At 42.0% G+C, this 19,282-nt stretch overlaps 2 protein-coding genes across 9 annotated transcripts in view; both read left to right on the forward strand.

The window, feature by feature from the left end:
- klc1b (kinesin light chain 1b) overlaps positions 1 to 8,728 on the forward strand; it is a 27,782-nt gene extending 19,054 nt beyond the window's left edge. For 5 of the 8 annotated variants that reach the window (XM_085297381.1, XM_085297377.1, XM_085297382.1 and 2 more), the window contains exons 10-16: positions 70 to 119; positions 379 to 446; positions 657 to 765; positions 1,136 to 1,288; positions 7,044 to 7,168; positions 7,477 to 7,534; positions 7,627 to 8,728. In XM_085297381.1, coding sequence (XP_085153507.1) covers positions 70 to 119; positions 379 to 446; positions 657 to 765; positions 1,136 to 1,288; positions 7,044 to 7,168; positions 7,477 to 7,534; positions 7,627 to 7,701 — 638 coding nt within the window. In that variant the 3' untranslated portion in view covers positions 7,702 to 8,728. Of the gene's footprint in view, positions 1 to 69; positions 120 to 378; positions 447 to 656; positions 766 to 1,135; positions 1,289 to 3,945; positions 5,857 to 7,043; positions 7,169 to 7,476; positions 7,535 to 7,626 lie in introns of those variants that run through there. The other 3 variants (XM_085297383.1, XM_085297384.1, XM_085297385.1) reach the window with 2 other exon arrangements.
- A 1,740-nt stretch (positions 8,729 to 10,468) lies between these two features.
- ptk7b (protein tyrosine kinase 7b) overlaps positions 10,469 to 19,282 on the forward strand; it is a 77,411-nt gene continuing 68,597 nt past the window's right edge. Inside the window, exon 1 of the mRNA XM_085297388.1 lies at positions 10,469 to 11,072. Coding sequence (XP_085153514.1) covers positions 10,952 to 11,072 — 121 coding nt within the window. The 5' untranslated portion in view covers positions 10,469 to 10,951. The remainder of the gene's footprint in view (positions 11,073 to 19,282) is intronic.

The raw sequence follows: 19,282 nt of genomic DNA on the forward strand, positions 1-19,282 counted from the left end.
ACTTTTCCAGGCATGAGGCTAATTATTTAAAATCCCAACGCATACACCATCTCTCCTGTCTGTCTGCAGCTGACAACAAGCCCATCTGGATGCACGCCGAGGAAAGGGAGGAGAGCAAGGTGAGCGGCTCTCTGTAACCGTCCTCGCATGAATTTGAGCAAAAGCTAAACAAACAAAACTTGTTTCAAACTGCTTTTCTAACACAAGGCTGAGAAATGAGAAAAGCATGCCACTTCGTTATAATAGAAATGCAATCCTTGAACTAATCCCCGGAAGTTAAATGATAGTTAAACATAAACACAGGAACACAATATTGCTCATTCATTTGAACCACACCCCTTCACGTTTTTCTTCCTCTTCTCTCTTATTTACTTCCAGGGCAGGCACAGAGACAATACTCCATACGGAGAGTACGGCGGCTGGTACAAGGCCTGCAAAGTCAATAGGTGAGGCGGAGACTGATAAGAGTGTTTTATACAACATGGTCACGTGACAAAGGCAGAAATTAATTATTTAATTTGCTTTGTATGTCACTAACTTGTATCGGAAGCTTTTTTTTTTTTGTAAAAATATTATTTTTAGACTTGCGTAACTTATGTAACTTACTTTATTTGCTTTGTTCAGATTCAAATAACGAAACTTGTCTGTGCATCCAGCCCTACAGTAAACACCACCTTGAGGAACCTGGGGGCTCTGTACCGCCGCCAGGGCAAGCTAGAAGCTGCTGAGACCCTGGAAGAGTGCGCTGCGAGGTCTCGCAAGCAGGTCAGCATAGTTTTCTACGTGAAAATAGTAATATGTTCCCCATGTTAGCACAGTGAATCTCATGATATTTCTTTCCCTTTCCCTACATTGCTATGGATCCAGAGCAACACAGTAAGTTGATTTGTCTCTAACTAGAGCCTCCACTTCTCTCCCCTAACATCACTCCCATCTCACAGTCATTTAAAACGTGTCCCAGTGCTTTGAAAGCATTAATAGGGGAAAGGAAACATGAAATCACGTTTAATTCCTCCATTTAACTTTGCACTCCTGCCAATATTGACATGCTGACGGCTACATCAGTGCTACTTCTGACTGTTTTTGTTTTGTTTTTTGTTTCTTTTTTCTTGCATCTGTGTGTTGCACCCATCAGGGCATCGACCCAATCCACCAGACACGTGTGGTGGAGATCCTGAAAGATACAGAGGGCGACAGGCGGAAGAGCAGGGACAGTCTCGCCAGCGTTAAGTATGAGAGCGGCTCTGAGACCGGCGAGGAAGTGAGTATGGGCGTGGAGTGGAACGGGGTGAGTACAAATCCACTATGGTTGAGTCAACGTGTCCGCTGGCCTCTCTGGAAAAACGAGGCTGTGTTGGTAATATCACAGCGAGGGTGTACTGGTACAGGATGCTCAGAATAAAGGACAAAGACGTGTTATGTGTTTAAAAGGAGAGCCGAGAGGATTCCTTTCTGTTAGGTTAGTGCAGTGAGGACAGCGACTCCGCTGGCTCAGAGCCCGTCAGGAAGCCCTCAATGAGTCCAGACTTTACCAAATCACCTGGATGACCTTGTAATTATGCGAGTCATCACATTGAAGCACACTTTATTTTGATTTAGTGGATTATCCACTCAAAAGCCTGTTCTCGATTTGGGCTCCACCCAGTGAGCTATACCTGTACCAGTCCACCATCTCCCTGTGAATATACCACCATGAGATTTAGCTGCAAGTTCAAAGTGTAACGCTGATTGAGTGTCTTGGCATGCTGCACCCTCTTTATTTTGACAGCATCAAAACTCAGTTTTGGACTCCATGTTAACCTTTTTAATAAAGGCAATTTTTCTGGCGATGCTTTTGCACAAGTGAAGCAGTAACTATGAGGCACAGGTTTAGACTGTGGCACCCTGGCAACACATTAAACATTCATATGCTCAGAGATATAGCCTGTCTAAATCTCTAATAGGATGTGTCATGTTTCTGCCATTAAGCACAACTGACAAGGTTCCTGATATCGTCGGTGCTCGTGCCTCTGCTTGTCCCTCTGCTCAGTAATCAGAGTGGATGATATGTAAGAGTTCATCCTGCTGCCTTATTGTAATGTTCACTCTGGCTGTTAGCTGCACTTTTGGCCTTTTACAGTGAGAAAATAGGCTATAAAACATGGCGCTCTATGCAGTCAAATTGGCACCGCTGTTGCTGGGGCGCAGTTCACCCCCAAATAATGAGACTTGCCTAAGGCATGAGAGCGTTGGCAGGGATGCCTCATCTGAGCCTGTGCCTCACCCCTCACTTATGTGCAGCCACGCCCTCCGCTGCGCCAACCCAGTCCAAACATGCATGCAGCAATGCCAGCCCGCTGGGCCTCCCCTCCCCTTAACAACACACACTAACGCACGTCATGTGTTCAGTGTGTTTTCACTTAGTTGAGAAGTGTCTTTTCTTTAACCTGATGTCTGCTGCTCTGCACATGTTCATAAGCGTAACACGGCTACTCCACACTGCTTCACAGCGCACTGCAGCAAATGTTAACGGCATGTGTGTCTGCATCTGAGCGTGCACCTGTCTGTCTTTGAAACATGGCCTGGCATCCAGAGGTGTCTGTGTGTGTCTGTGTGTGTGCCTGCATTTCATTAGCCAGCGTGTAGCTATAGCAGCAGGAGTTAAACTGACTCAGTTCAAACAGAAAATATATTCATGACATTCTCATGCTTTTTCTGACTATTTTCTAGTCATGTTAACTTCTGCTTTTTGACTAAGCAAGTTTTGTTTTTATTTATAACAAATTCCATCCATCCATTTGTTTTACACAGCTTAAAATGGTTATTGTCTTTCAAAGATTAGTGTAGGAAAGAGTCTACTTGTGTCTTGCCGCGTGGTGATGTGGTTCAGAGCTGTCACTCACCTTTGCTTAAAGTCTCATCTCCTCTTTCTTCTGCACTCAGTCTGCTGTGTCATTAACGTTGTGGAAGTTGTTTACATGCTTCAGATGTCTCAAAAAGCACTTCCTGTTTTGCTATTAAAGTGGCGCTTGTCTAGGAAATAACCATGAGACGACAGCTTGTCAGCGCGTTTGTGCTTGTGTACAGGTTAATTACTGACGTGTATGTGTGGCTCTTGTTTTAAAAAAAAAAAATGCATGATTCCACTTCCTGTGTGTCTGTAAGTGGTCTGCTTTAATATGCTGCCTTTTTAGCTGCATGTTTTCCAGATTTCACCTTCTGACTTTTTTTTTTTTTCTCATCCCCCTTCCCCCCCTTGTGTTTGTCAATAACGTGCCTCCATGTCGATTCCTCTTGCCATGACAACCAATCAGCCTGTCAGTCAAATTTGCTCTTCTCATTCAGTGGATTGTACTCTCCCCCTCTCCACACAATAAGCTTGGGTGGGTTGGTATTTAGGTACTCGATGAGTAGAATAGATTAGTTTGTTAGTCAGGTGAGGACGTAGGTGGAGGATCGTGTGTTAGATGCAGCTTCTGTGAAATGTATACTACTTAGGTTTATTCATGTCCCACCATCAGTGTGATAGTTATCGAAGTATTCCCATTTCAGTGCTGCTGCTTGCAGATGTCTCACGTCTGCAGTGCACAGTCACCGGCTGGGCACTGTGTGCCAAGTTCAGCCTTTCTGGTACCCCAAGAGGAAAGAGAAACAGCTGAGTCACGGTGACTGCAGCCAGCACCTACTGCTTCACTTACCTGCTAGTGTAGCATCTAAGACAGATGTAATCTTTCAGAGAGAATCGGAGCCTGATGCTCCCGTATCATTTACCGTTTACTAAATTAGGGTTTAGAAAAAGAATAATCAGCCTCCAATCTGCAGGAAGTTACTGAATCTAGTGCAAGTCATGGGTAATTTATCAAAGCGTAGATGTCTAGAGTAGGAAGCCCAACCCAGAGCTCTTAATCTTACGATGTGTGCCTTCTTTTTTTCTTTTTCTTTTTGTCTGTTTCTCTCTTTTATCAGGCCTAAGCCATCAAGACTATTCCTCCATCCTTCTCTCCTTCCCCAACACAATAGCAAAAGGATGTGTGTTGTCATTCCCTCTGGCCTTCTCTGTCCAACAGCTCCTCTGCCATTCCTGATGCTCCCCCCTCTCCTGCGGCAGAGACTCAGAAAGCCCCCCTCCTGGTTGTCACCTCTCTCCCCTGTTCAACTGACAGCTGCTGGGACGTTTGGTCTTCTCACCTCTGCTCTGTTTTCTCCTCCTTACTTTCTCTCTCCCTGTCCTTCCCTCTCACTAACCTGCGTCACCCCTTCCCCATGTCGGAACTTCAACTCTTTCTGTCACAAAAAAAAAAAAAAGAAAGTCATTGTGTGTAATCTTTCCACGTGAGGAAGTAACTCGCACATTTTTCCTCTATTCAGACCCGTGTGTCTTTACCACAGGGGCACAGCAGATTTATTTATTGGCTCATAAGAGGAGCAGCCATTTATTGAAACAAGGCAGAATAGCTCCAGACATCACTCCAGCACATAACCAGATAAAGCGCTACAGATAATGAACTTCCACGGTTACTCTGCATTGTTCTCACTCCAAATTTGTTTGCCTTGAGCACTACAAATGACAGCTAACATCAAAGCTAGCATCCAACCCGGTGCCTGTATTTAGCCATAATTGTATCTTTTTGGGTTTTTTGCCAGTGTGTATTTGCCAGTTTGAACTAACGCCTGCGATCAAATGCTTAACAAGTTTTAAAATGAATGGTACTGTATAGTTTGACACGTTGACAGTCAGCGGGAAGAGTAAAGGGAGTGTTGCCAATTTTGTTTTGGGGTTGTTTTTTTTGTGTGTTTATAGATATATTTGCTATTAATTTGTTTTGGTTTATTTTGTATGAAATTGTTTACATTTTCTAAATACTTTATTATTATGTGGCTCAATATAAAGGCAGTAGTATGTCAACATTGCGTTGCCCGCTGTGACGGGACCGGAACAGGATGGAGGCCAAAACGTGACGGCAGATTAGCCAGATGTTGTGTCGCCATGGTAATTTATTTTCAGCTTCTGCTTACTCGCTTCAGTGTGACTGTTTCAAGCTTTAGCAAAGGCTCTACAGTCACGTGCATTTACAAAGGGAATTAGCAACATTGGCTGACACTGTGAAGCCCACACAATAGCAGAGACCTACTAGCACAAACACTGGCCACCTGAGTGATCTCTATATAGTTTAATAAATGGGCATAAATGCCCACAATTGCCTTGATCTGTTGGTGTAGCAGTAGAGGATAGCATCGTAAATCAACAGAAACCTGGATCCTACAGTAGTTGTAGTGTGTATTCATGTGTATGTTTGGTGGTACAGTCGCAGCGCCCGCTATGGATGCTGTATTTTGAACACAGTTTGATGGACTTTTTCTCACACAGTTGTTTGCAAGTAAACAGTCGGTGAATCATGTTTTTAGACACCAGGAGTACAGTGCGAGTGTTTCCTCAAGATCAACATTATTTCAGATGTTTAACTAACTGAATGTAAATGATTTAACATCTTGGAAGTGTAATAGTAGGCTGTATTAATAGTTGACAAGTGCATTCACTATATGGCTTTTCATCATGCTACTCGCCTTGATTCTTCATTCCTTCCCATGCGAACACCTATACTTCTAATGCAACTATGAACAAAATAAATAAATAAATAATAAAAGACTGTCCATCACATAATTATGGCAATATTGTTGTGTTAGTGGAATGCTTATTTATTGAACTGTCTGTTCTCGACATATGTAGTGTGACTTTCAGTTTCCTAAAGAACATAAATGGAAAAGTCTATAACGCACTTAGTAAGTAGGATTGCATTATAATTACCATTCTGCATTGTGAAGGTTATTGCATCGACACTTGTTGGTATTCTCAAATAAAGTTTTTCCATTTGTGAAGTCTGTCTTTTCTCTGCTTCTGATGCAAACAGACACACACACTCCTGCTTTGAGGTTTTAATGTCAGCTGCTGAGCCAAACAAGCAACAGAAATCGCATCTGTACACACAGCTCCCTCTGCTGGTACTCCTGTAGTAGTGCAGTGTGACAGCCACTTTATAGAAAAAGTTCCGTTTTATTTATATTGCACCAAATCACAACAGCAGTCGCCTCAAGGAGAAAAGGACACACTGGGAAAGCAAGACAAGTACATGTTGTATTTGCTGATTAGAAATTAAAACAGACACTTTACAAGTTGGTTGCTATTACACTTAGACACACACGCACAGGAGAATCTAACAAATGAATGAATGGATGGATTATTGCAATTAACTTTAAGGTCATTTTAAAATTTGTCTGAATAGAACATCCGGATTTTTATTAGTATGCTACTGACAAAATAAAACTGTCATATTTAAGTAAATCTTACAAATAAAGCTATTCGTTTAAGGCAAATACGACAAATTAAACTGGTTACGCTGGTTTCTATTGGGCTTATGTAGAAGTGTGTCACAGTTTGTGTATGAAGATCATCAGATGTTTGCTGTGTTACCAAGTCCCAGGAACCTAAAACTGCATATCTACTCCACTCGTGTAACCATGGTTACATATCTTCTTAAAATCAATCTCTGCTTTCTTTCTGCTGAAAATGAACTTCAGATTATTCAATTTATCAGACTGCAAGGTTGCCGATTTCCTTCCAACATGAAGTTTCATGTTTGTTTTCCTTATGAATCAAACCAGCAACGATACGACAGATCTCTGTGTGGGAGTGAAGTAATAAGTGCACAGTGAGAATATGAGGTGTCAAGAAAAGCAGCAAAAGCTAATTGTCTCAATGAAGATGTGCCATGTGTTAATAATGACTGTATATATATATGGCACTCAGCACAACCTTTGGATCAAGCTATAAAGACTTGCATGTAGATGTTTCCAGCTCCGTGACACCTAATTTAATTGTGTGAGGCACCACGAACACGTCGTTTGGCTGGGAGCAGCCGATTAGAACGCGTCGTGATGTGCTACACGACTCAAGCGAAACACAAACATGCATCTTGATAATTGATGATTACTGGCTAATGATACGAACAGGCATGTTTGCAGCGGGGAGTGTGGATGAGCTAACGAGCATCTGTGTGTGTCTGCAGGATGGCAGTGGAACCCTCTATCGCAGTGGCTCTCTGGGGAAGCTCAGGGATGTTTTGCGTCGCAGCAGCGAGATGCTGGTGAAGAAACTGCAGGGCAACGTACCCCCTGAACCTCGCAGCACCAAGTAATAACTCAAGCAATCCTCTCTTGTGATGGATGTTTTACTTTATAAATGATTCCAAAGAAATGTACTGCTTCTACAAGTTCTCAGAGGGCTTTTCTAGTCTTAATGACACCACAGAGCCCTTTACATGATAAGCCACATTAAACCTTTCAACATATGTTCTTAGTGCAATTTCTCTCCACTGAATTTAATTAGCAGGTCACACTTTATTGGACATTTACTCCCCAAACGTGGTCAGGCCTGGTTTTGTGTGTGTGCTCTCCTCTCAAAGAAACAAATGCCTAATCTTTGTTTTCTTTGTCCATCAGTATGAAGCGAGCCTCTTCCTTGAACTATCTGAACAAATCTAGCGATGAAACGTTCCAGGTGATGATCAGTTTTTGTAAAGATTTGCATTTTGTTGTTGTATTTATTTATTTTTGAATGCTCCACTTGAACCTGTGTTGTTTCCTTGCCAGAATCGAGGGGGCAGTAATTTCAGGGAGAGCCGTGGGCTCAGCTCCAGCACTGTGGATCTCTACTCTGGAAACTGAGCAGCAGGCGGTTCTGTTCACCCATCCAAAGACACTACTCCCCCTCCTCTTCCTCCCTTTGGCCTTTGGCAACAGAACCGTCGGACAGTGTCGAGTCCAGCACGCATTTTGTCCACACGCCTGACCCAAAGATCCTCTTAGATTCCCACTCATCAGGATGAATACCTACGTAACCAGTCTGATATTTTTCCCGTTGCCACATTTCTGCATTTCCCTCGTCGTAGTCCTAATGTCTTGTTGCCTTGGAGCCTTGGTGCCTCCTAATTGTGGCCAAGAAAACCTGCCGTACCTCATCTCTGCCCTTAATTAATAATCACTGACTCTGCACTTTGAGTTCGCCTCTCGCCATAAATGCCACCTTTTGACAGTAATAACCGATTTTTAGTTAAGATTACGTTTTTCTTACATGTAAATAAAAGATACTTTGTAGACTGTAGATTTATTTTTGCCTTCGACGGTAGATAAAGATGAAAAGGTTTTGGGTTTGAAATGACGACATGTAACGTTTTCCTTTTAATGATTTGCCCGTTGAGATTTATTGCGATGTTAGGGGTGTAGCTTCAAACTTTGGGAAACAGGGTGAAGATGTTTATTCTACTGACGTGACTGTAACTGAAATTATAGCTGCTGCTTTAACCACTACAGCTGATCTCATGCGTTGCAGAGAAAGACACAGGTGTAATCGTGTAAACCATGGAAAGCACTCCTTAAAAAAACAACAACAACTTGTGTATGTACATATATGTGTGTGAAAAAGTAAACCAATCAGGACTGAACTGTTCATCCTGAACAGTGGTGCCATGCAGGACTTGACTGCTGTATGTTAGTCCACTCTGCAGGTTTGAGTTGCCAACTCTGAGCACATCTTTCTGTAATGCTGTGATTGGGGATGTGTGATTTGAGTGTGTTGTTTGTGTTTTTCGTGTCGCTACTCAAAAACAACTGGAATGGGGTTTTTTTCTAATTCCCTTATTTTGCCTTTGTTTTCATTTCATTCTATGTAATAAATATAAAGGATAGAATATGATCAAGTGCTCAAATTTCAACAAGTAGAAAGCGCTTTTCATTTAAGGGGACAGTTGCACACGCGTCTGTTTTGATCTGATACTTAAAACGACCCCAGTTGGTGTCTGATCTTGATAAAAGAAATAAAACCATTTTCTACTCAGAATTGAATTCGCTTGAATATCTTCGTCTTATCCACTTACGCTGTTCCACCAAGCGAGATCTTACAACGTCAGACTCCAGTGTGAGTGTGGGAACTCGGGGAACATAGATGTCTTACTAAGATGCGAGACTTCTGAGTTTTCCTCCTCCCACCTGGTACAAATCAGCGTGGAGGGGGTTTGTCTGCTCGCTGCTAATCTCTCAGGATGTCAGAGCTTTAATGTGGAGCTTTATATGAACCCATACTCGTGGTTTTGGGTTCTCATGAGAGCTGCCGGATTCCCTTTTTTCCTGTTTCTAAGAGGTAAGTGACTAGCAGCAGAGTTAATTATTGCATGGGAGCTGACACCATGCCCTCAGACACTTCAAATAAGAGTGGGACTACTGCCTCGCTTTCCTCCCTCAGGAATTCATTTTGTGAATGAACTTGTTTTCTATATCTGCCCCCTTGAAAAGGTTTTACTAACCCTCTATTAATCCTCTAAAGTGTTTCTGTCAGCCACAGTCATCCGTGGGCCAAGTGGACCAGCAACGTGGCTCTGGGCCCACACATATCCCCAACGGTGGCCCCAGCAAGGGGCCGTCACCTCGTGGTCAGAGTGATGTGAACTCACAGAAGGTGTTAACAGGGACATGCATTCCTGCTGAGGTCTGTGAGGTCCCCTCAGTATTGTAGAGTCTTTACTTTAAGCTATAAAGACGACTGTTGTTGTGAATCGATGCTTTTTGTATGCATAACACCGAACTGAGAGATAGTACAACATTAATTAGGTTAGTAATATGCAAACACGTAAAAGCGTGCAGGAATTACAGAGTGAAAAAAATCTGACGTGTTTCTTTTGGACCAGTTATGTTCAATTTGTAAATCTTCTGCATAAAAACAACTTTAAGATATTGAAAATATAAAACATTTGAATAAAAATCTGAATTATTTGAGTGATATGTAAGGTTTCTGTATAAGGTAACAGTGCTCAGGTTGAACCAGAGGGTCGCGGTGTTGTATTCCTTATCCCACATCAGGCACGGCCACCGGAAGCTGCACCCGAGGAAAAAGATGGAATAACCCGTGAAGTAACCAGAGTGATACGGGAAGTTTAATTTCAAAATAATATACATTTGTTTTTCCATGCCGGTTACTTAACAGCATCAATGGCATAGAAAACAGTGTCTCGATAATATTGAACACGTAATTATTTAAAAACACGAGTAAAGTTAATAAATAATAAATTATTTATTAACTTATTAATAAATAAGTTAATAATTAACTTATTTATTATGTGCAGTAGTAATATAAAAATATTACTACTACTACTACTACTACTAGTAGTAGTAGTAATAATAATAACAATAACAATAATAATAATAATGATAATGATCTATTGGACTATTACTGGCCTCACCCAGCATGAAAAGACTGATAAACTAAATTAAAATACATGAATTAAAGGTTAAAATATACAAATGAGAAATTGTGGAAAACTCGGTATTTAAAGTGGTCCTTGTTGTTACATTTATTTTGAAAATTCCGACAGGAACTATCGTATGTTGTTTCCGCCCACTTAACTCTGGAGTAAAAAAATCACCCAGGCGAGTGGGAGGAAGCCAACTTGGAAACACGGCGGAGAGAAACTCCCTCTTGTTGGAGAGCGAGGTGGTCCAGCGGCTCTAAGAGCGGGCACACGGCGGGCAACACAGACCGGGCTGTAATGAACCACCGCAGCCTAAATTCACAGCAGCCCTCCCCTGCGAGCCACCTGGAAGTTTAAACTTCGCTTCAAACTTTCGGCGGGGCATCTCAGTCTGAACTCGTTCACTCGTTTTGTGTGAGCAGCCTGAAACCCGAAGCGTCCACCCCACATGTTTCTGTTGTGCTCTCGCTAGTCTCCGGAACAACCAGGTGAGCAGGCCGTCTCGCTTTTCCCGGGAGGAGCCGCGCAGGCAGCGGTGTTGGTTTACCTGTAAGCACACGGTGACGCACGGATCTCTTTGACGCTCACCCCCCTGCTCCTGTGTTTCGCGCTGCGGCTCTCCCGTAGCCGCCGGAGAACAGCAACCCAGGAAGCCGCCGAGCACCGGAACGGTCATGGATCAACGAGGAGGGAGCGAGACCCGGCGGGGGGAAGGCTGGAGAACCCCCGCTGCGACTACCAGGAGGAGAATGCCGGTGGATATGATGTATGCTGTGGGCTTTATCTGCCTCCAAGGTTGGTAACAAGCTCCTCTACACTCCTACTACGAGCAGAGCACATATGGGTTTTATTTACTCCAGAGCATCCAGATACTGTAACTCCAGAAGAAGGAGTTTAAAAACATAAATAAGTGCTGGTGGAGCCAACATGGACCTCCATGCTTTTGTGACTACTTATGTAGCTGGTTGAAGTTGGTGCACTGTTGGAACTCCGTGCAAAGAAGGGCTGCTACAGAGAGTCAAAGGTGATGCTTGATGACTTTTTCATTCATGCAAGGAAAGTGTTTGTTGTACGTAGTGGAAATTTAAAGAAGTTAAATTTTGTTGGGCAGGGAGCGGTGGTCAGTGAGGAAAAGGGGGGTACCCCTCCCCCACTGAGCCCGTTTTTTTTAAGGGGGGGGGGGGGGGGGAGACTTGATTTTATGAGTTAGAAAGGCAGTTTGTTCCAGGACTGAGAGAAAACTTTAGGGAAGTTAGAGTGCGGGGGGGATGAAGAGTAAAAATGCTTTTAAATTGAAAGGTTTGAAATTGTTAAACACTTTCTTTTTCTCACAATGCTGCAGCTCTTCTGTTTGCATATCACTGTAATTACACAGTGATTAAATTTCTCATCTGCAGCAGCAGAGGGGAATGATGGGATGATAGCTGGTTGTAATCTATCACTGAAGCAGCCCTGCCATGTCATTATGTGTTCCCTTGAGTATACTTCAAACCTCACACAACACACTGGATACGCCATTCCTTGATTATCATATTCATAACTCTGTTTTGGGTGTTTGAGCTGCCTCTCAGCTTTGGCACGCTCCATCATGGGTGACGGTGGAGAGGAGCTACAAAAAGTGGGGTAAAAAAAGATAGTGACGGTCAAAAGTGGCTGAAAAATTCCTTGAAGTTGAAGTGTGTCTGGTGCCCACCCCCCTCCGTCCCTTCCAGTCTCCTCATGGTGCCCGCTTTGGGGGATGAATGTGTCCTCTGTGTGCAGGCAGCAGCAGGGGAGACGGAGGCAAGCAAGGCAGTGGGTTTATGTTTATAAAATGAATGAATAGAGCCAAGCCAGGTACCTTCACGACAGCCATGCTTTTTTAACCCAACCTTAGGAATGCCCTATTTTTGTATTTTTTTTTAAAAAAAGGGGGCCTCTGAATGGGTGAAAGCGCCACAGAGATCTTTACTCCCCACATGAAGCAGTCCGCACCAAACACTCCATGTTCCTGTGGCCAAATATTTACTGAGATCTGTCTTTATTTTGACTTGGCAGTCATAACTCTTTGCTCGGCTCTCTGCTCCTCTGTTGATCTGGTTTCTATTTGTAGCCGACGTGACGTGGCAGCCCTCTGGAGTACATGAAAGCCACTCATCCAGTCAATGTCCATAACGTTAATGCAGCATCTCTCTTATCTGCTCATCTATGGTGTATTTTTCATCATCTTTGCCTCTTTGTTTCTCTCCCCGTCCTGAAAGATTTATGTGAAAAAATGACTGGGCTGGCTGCAGAGGAGCGGCTCTTGTCAGGCCCTCGTCTTTGATCTTTCTCCCTCTCTCTGTCTCGGGCAGCTGGAGAAAATCACTCTATCACGCTAATAATCATTATTTTGCGATGATTAATGCACATCCTGTCCAGCTTCTTCTTGGGAATCACTTCTGAGTTTAGACTTTGTTTACTGTGTGGATGTTCTCTCCGGCTTTTCAGAATCTGCTATAAAACAAAACGCTGTTGCTACACTGCGCAAACCACAGAGCACGGCACTGGATCTGTTCATCTCTCAAAAAGGGGAAGAAGGTTTCAAGTAGAAGGATGCAAGATGTCAGTATCCCAAAGCTCTCCTATCCTGGAAAGTCGACCAGTGGCTGTGAGGATGCCTCGCTGGCGTACCCACCTGCTGTTGCTCTATTTTAAAATCCATACGCTTGCCTCTTATTAGCCCTGCTGGGGTTGAAGGCTGTTTGGCTGCACACAAGGCGGATTCTCCGAATGCTTAAAGTCAGAGGGGATGGAGGGATGTAGACTAAACAAAGACAGAAGTGCATTGTGTTGAATTTGGAATTTGTCTGTTTACTGTCAGAGGCGTGCGCAGCTGTTTCTAATAACTGTGTTGAAACTGAGCCATTGAATGTGGAAAAAAAAATAAAAAATCCATATATATTTGATTGGATTGCAGTACAGACCGCAGCATGATTGTCTTCATGCATTTTGAAATTTCATCACAAGATGATATTGAGAAAGACCGATGAACATCTGTGCTGTGCAATGCATCACCTAACAGCAGCCTTTCTACACGTGTTATATTATTCCACTTATTTAATGATCTGATGGTAAATTTTCTTTTCAGTAATAAAAAACTCCTCATGCCTCATTTTGTAGCTGATGGGTGTTTCAGAGTTCGTTTAGGTGGCCTTCTAATGTAATGTCATTACCCTGTTTTCTGTCATCTCTATTAACAGTATCAGTCACGCCTACACAAAAGTGCTTCAGTCGCTCTCCTTGAAGTTTAGAAAACATTAAGTTGCGTTGCCATTGGTAATTTGGCCTGTTGTCGTTGAATGGCACTGACTTTCTTTTGGTCTCTGGGTTGCCTTGTTTAGTCCGATCCCCCGATTTAGGATTTTTAAGACCCATACTGATATTTCTTTCAGTCGCACTTAAAATATACAGAGTTCCCTAAAATGTATTATGTGTAGTTATTTATTTACTTGTTCACACTCTGTTGATCAGCCTGTTGAAACTTCCCAGTGTCCATGGCTGACCTTTATCTGTGTGCCTTCAGTTTTGCAGTTAGGTAAGATATGATGAAAAGATTAAACACTCAAAAAATGTTCTTTTTTTTTTTACTCTGTCAGAAATAAATATCAGCAAAAGCAAAATAAACACAGAAAATACAAATATTTGTTCATCTCCTTTTTATCGTAATTGATTTTTGAGAATCTCCCAAATACCCCAGTGACAAAGACAAACGATCTGGGTTTCTCTTCTCCAATTTATGTTATTTATTGAGCAATATACTCTCAATATAAGCTGATGGTTATCAGTTATCAATACCTCGTGTTAATATTGGCCACAATACAGCCCCAGCCGGTTTACCGGTTAGTCAATAAGAACAAGAATCAAGAACAGGTCCAGTCTGTGACATTCATATGCCTGTAAGTGTTATAAATGGTGGCGTGTCACAACAGTGAAGCTTTTGCTCATCTGAGTCACACTCGCACCTTTTTTTCCTACTATTTTCAGTTTCTACTGTTAATTAAACAGTTGTGTTGACACTGAGAAGCCTCGATGATTCCCGATCAGTTTTCTGTGAGTGGGAGGGGGGAAAGGGAGCAGCTGAAGTATTGATACGCAAATGGTCCCATAAGCAGACTTGATAAAACCCCTTGGAAGCAGTGAAATAGCACAAACCATTCCTGTTAGAGCATAGACCAGCGATACAAAGCAAAGAGGAGAGGAATGTCCCAGCAGCCGTTTAGACCTTTAAAGAGTAGGTAAACAAAGGCGTGCAATGAAAGTAATGAAAGCTCTGCTGTATTTAGCTACCGGGCCTTAATGAATATAATGAGTAACACCTGTGTTTATCTACGCTCTCGTATCAAAATGTCTTCCGCGGATTTTGTCTGTACAGATCGGGGTCTCGGCGCGTTTGTGCATATGGGAGACTTTAACTGGTAGCACTGGTTGTGTGAACAAGGGGGGAGGATTTCTCAGCGTCTTCGGTGGCTCTTATTTCTGGTCGTTTATCAGCCGTGTTTATTCAGGTTTAGGTGAAGCCTTTTGAACTCCACGGTCCCCTGTTTTCCTAAGCCGGCTTGCATTCACTCCCATTATGGAAGGCTCTTTTCCCAGGGGGGAGGATCTTCTTGCACTCTTGCAGAGGCTACACTCATGGCAGCCCACTGGGGTCCATGTCATTTTTAAATTGATGCGTCTTCATCATCTCGGTTTTCCGTCCTTCCAGCGACCCCGAAATCGATCTAGGTGTGCCAGCTTTAAGGATGCTGGGAACTGGAGGCACACAGCACTGTTGAAGATTTGTCAGCTGGCAAACGCATGTCACTGTGATGCCTCTGCACATGGTCTCTCTTGTGTCAATAAAAGCCTTCTTTTTTTATGTTATTTTTCTTATGGGGAATAAGCTCTTTTTCGTTTTAGTTTTCCTGCCAGCTAAATGAGTTGTTTGGAGTCATTTTGAAGTTATGGATCAGTGGTTGCCAAAAACAACACTCTCACCAGCCCCAGAGGGAGAGTAAAGAAAGAAAGATGGATGTGATAGCTTATAAGATGTAGTGTTGACTACTATTTTCCAGGCGCTGACATTTAATGTTTGGTATGTGCGCCTAAGGAAGCTTACCTGCTGATATGTGCAGGTTTATTTTCTTTATACTGACCACTGCTCTTTGCAGCCCCTGTTGTTTCTGTAATGACCCACTGAGTGCTGCGTGCATGTCTCTGTGATGCTGTGCATGCGTGTGGTTGCGCTGGCTCCTGCTGCAAGGCCCTGTGGTCGTGATTGGAATCAACCCTTGTAGCTCTCCCGTCTCCTTTTCCTTGTTTCCTGTTGCATTTGGTTTGTTGCTTCTTGTGCTCGACCGTCTCATGTGGAAGGATCGCTCTTGTTTATCGACTCGGTGCCTCTACGGCTCTGTCTCCTGTCTGGACTGGACTAGCGGTTAACCCCCCCTTTACTTATTTTGTGTTATGCACAGAAATTATAGCGTTTTCAATTACTTGCCTACCCAGTTGGCAAATTTATCAGAGCTCAAGTGGTGAAATCTTCCAATCAGATGGGCTTTTTTGTTAGTTTATACACACACACACACACACACACACACACACACACACACACACACACACACACACACACACACACACACACACACACCTAGAAAGCAGTGATGAGTGATTAGTAGAGCTGGGTGATAGAACGATAACGATATGTATCGCGATATAACTTTGACTCGATAGAGAAATTAAGCTATCGCGATAGACCTCGCCGCTCTTGTCCTCAAGAAAAAAGAAAAAAAAAAAAGAAGGTCAGCCAATCCAAATTAAGTAGCGCAGAGCCGAACCAATCACAGCCGCAGCGTCACGTCGCGTGACTTGTTACGTACAGCACAAGTGCCAAGCCGCACGTGTGTTTGTTTGGGAAGCAGCCAGCGGGTAATGGAGCCAGCACGTAATGGAGGAAATGAGTGTGCCGACTAGAAAAATCAACCGAGCGTGACCGAAGAGAAAACAGATGATGGTTCCAATGCCGGAGAGATTGTCGGACGGAAGAGCCATAGAAGTTCCGTAGTGTGAAGGTATTTCGGCTATTTCAAGTCTGACAAAAAACAGAGTAGCGTGCACTGTAAATTGTGCCGAAAACAAGTCTGGAAATACAATAAACTGGTGCATGCGTCACACTGTGCGCCACGTTATTGTTTCGGTGAAATGAATTTCTACAATACTGTTACTGTTAATTCTACTCTCTGCAGTGTTTAAATGCTTACATATACACACAGTTACTGTCCGTCCACACATACGACTCGGTTCTGCTTCTATGCCCCAGCTTTGTTTACTTTTTCCCACCGAGGCTTCTAGACTTCTGATTGGCCAACATTTCTGCACGGTTAGGAATCTAGCGCCACCTGCTGCTTTGGCATGTTCATAGCAGCGTTTTCCTTCATTTCTGCCTTTATGTGTGGACGGGATTATTTTTTAAAACGAAAACGGAAAATCTCAGTTTTCAAAAATACCCGTGTACGTGTGGACGTAGCCTCAGTCTCTGACTGGAAGCGCTAATTCGTCATTCGGCTTTTGTCAGACTAAAGTAACTGTTAAAACTGTTTGAAAAGCTCAGCTATACAACAAGGAGAGATTGAGAATTTCCTTTTAGTTCTCAGTTTATTTGATATTGACAAAGGTTAGTCAGTTTTGTCTGTTCTTCTGTAAAACAAACTAAGATTTATTTTTAGAATTAATATTTTGTTTCTAAGTGGAATTGACAATTTAGTCTGTTTCGTTTGTTCTATTTTGAAACTTAAACGCTTTAGCGGCTGCCTTTTGTGTAGTTTGCAATATTTGCCTTTATTTATCTGAAAAAGTCTCATGTTCCTTAAGTACATCTACCCTGTTGAACTTATTATGGGAAATAAATATTTAAATAAAAACAAGCTGCTGATTATTTCACATTTTACTTGTGAGCAACGGCACATTTAAATCTTACAAATATAGTTATTTGGCTTATATCGTGATAGATATCGTTATCGCCTGAAATGAAAAAAAAAACATATCGTGATATGAAAAAATCTCATATCGCCCAGCTCTAGTGATTAGTCAACAATCAATAGACAGAAAATAAACTGCAAGTCTTAATTGAGTTATTTTCATTGGTCGCCATTGACTTGTTATAGATCCTGTAATAAATGAATCTCATTTTGACTTCTTTTATTTGTGTAACCAGCAGACATCTGTTTGGGCTCTACTGGTAAGTCTGATTAGCCAAAGCAACACTTGTTAAAATGTCTTATTTTAGAGGATTGGATCTAAATTAGAGGTTTTTAAGATTTAAGGTGGGAAATGTTTGAGTTTGAAAAGGACAAGCACACACGCACCTACTCAGCTACACTTTTTTTCCCATCTTTTATGATAATTAGGCGTCATCTGGAATGAGCTTTCACAGCCGGTCGAATGCCTTCACACATTCCTGGAGAGTTACTTTCTAACAAGAACGCTAACTTTGTGCTGTTTGTCTTGCAGTCGCTGCAGTGAAAGGGAAAGTAATCACTGTTGTGACAGAGTCTGGAAAATCCACCTTATAAAAGTAAAAATGTGCAGGGTCTTTTGTTTTTTTTGTTGAAGGTTTGGCCCACATGAGGCCTGCCTGAGATTGCATTGAGGGTGTTTACGTTGGGGTGTTGTATATTATCTTATCTCCTGATCCTTTTCCCAGGTCCGGTCTCACTTGTGAAGGAAAAGATAATAAAGATAACACAAGAGATATATGGAATGTATTAAACAGAATAATCAAAAATGAATCAAGGAATAATGATTACCCTGGGTACTTTATAGAAGGGACAAGAAGTATTAATAACATGGAGGAGATAGTAAATGGCTTTAATGAATTCTTCGTAAACATAGGGCCAAAACTGGCAGAAGAAATAAAGGTTGATGGAATAGAAAGGGACACTGGTGAAAATATTGAAAGGAATAGTAGCTCAATGTTTTTAAGAGCAGTGGAAGAGAAAGAGATTTATGACATGGTTAGAGGACTTAAGAACAAAACCAGTACAGACTGGAATGATATTGATATGGTAATGGTAAAGACAGTTATTGATGGTATCGTAAAACCATTAAAATATATATTCAACTTGTCGTTTCAAAAAGGAGTTTTTCCACAAAAAATGAAAGTTGCTAAAGTTATTCCCATTTACAAAACCGGTGAAAGACATCATTTTACAAACTATAGACCAGTGTCAATACTCTCCCAGTTCTCTAAGATACTGGAAAAACTCTTCATAAAAAGATTTGACAGTTTTGTGGAAAAATATGAATTAATGACAGATAGTCAGTATGGGTTCAGAAACAACAGATCAACAGCTTTGGCACTGATAGATCTAATGGAAAAGATAACGGAATGTATGGATAATAAGAGGTATGCGCTCGGCGTTTTCTTAGATCTAAAGAAGGCGTTTGATACTGTTAATCATGAAATTCTATTAAAAAAAACTGGAAAAGTACGGGTTTAGGGGAGTTGTTTTGGAATGGTTAAAAAGCTATGTAGGGAATAGGCAACAATATGTACAAATAAATGAATATAAATCTAATTTGATGGATATAGCTTGTGGAGTACCTCAAGGTTCAGTACTAGGTCCAAAAATGTTTATTATGTACTTAAATGATATCTGCAGAGTATCGGAGATTTTAAAGTTTGTAATATTTGCAGATGACACAAATATACTGTGTGCAGGTGGGGAATTGCCACAGGTTTTGGAAATGATCACACAGGAATTAACGATATTAAAGAAGTGGTTTGATATAAATAAATTATCATTGAATCTCGATAAAACCAAATTTATGTTGTTTGAAAACCAAAAGAAAAACATCGAAGTAGAAATATGTGTTGACAATGTATATTTAGAAAGAGTAAATGAAATAAAATTTCTTGGGGTGATCATTGACCACAAGCTCTGTTGGAAGCCACACATTACTTATGTTCGGGGGAAATTGGCACGGGGCATTGCCGTCCTGGGAAA

Source organism: Mchenga conophoros, linkage group LG13, assembly GCF_057382185.1.
Source record: "Mchenga conophoros isolate Kocher_MC1m ecotype Shallow Benthic linkage group LG13, M_conophoros_male_GT1.1, whole genome shotgun sequence".
Lineage (NCBI taxonomy): Eukaryota > Metazoa > Chordata > Actinopteri > Cichliformes > Cichlidae > Mchenga > Mchenga conophoros.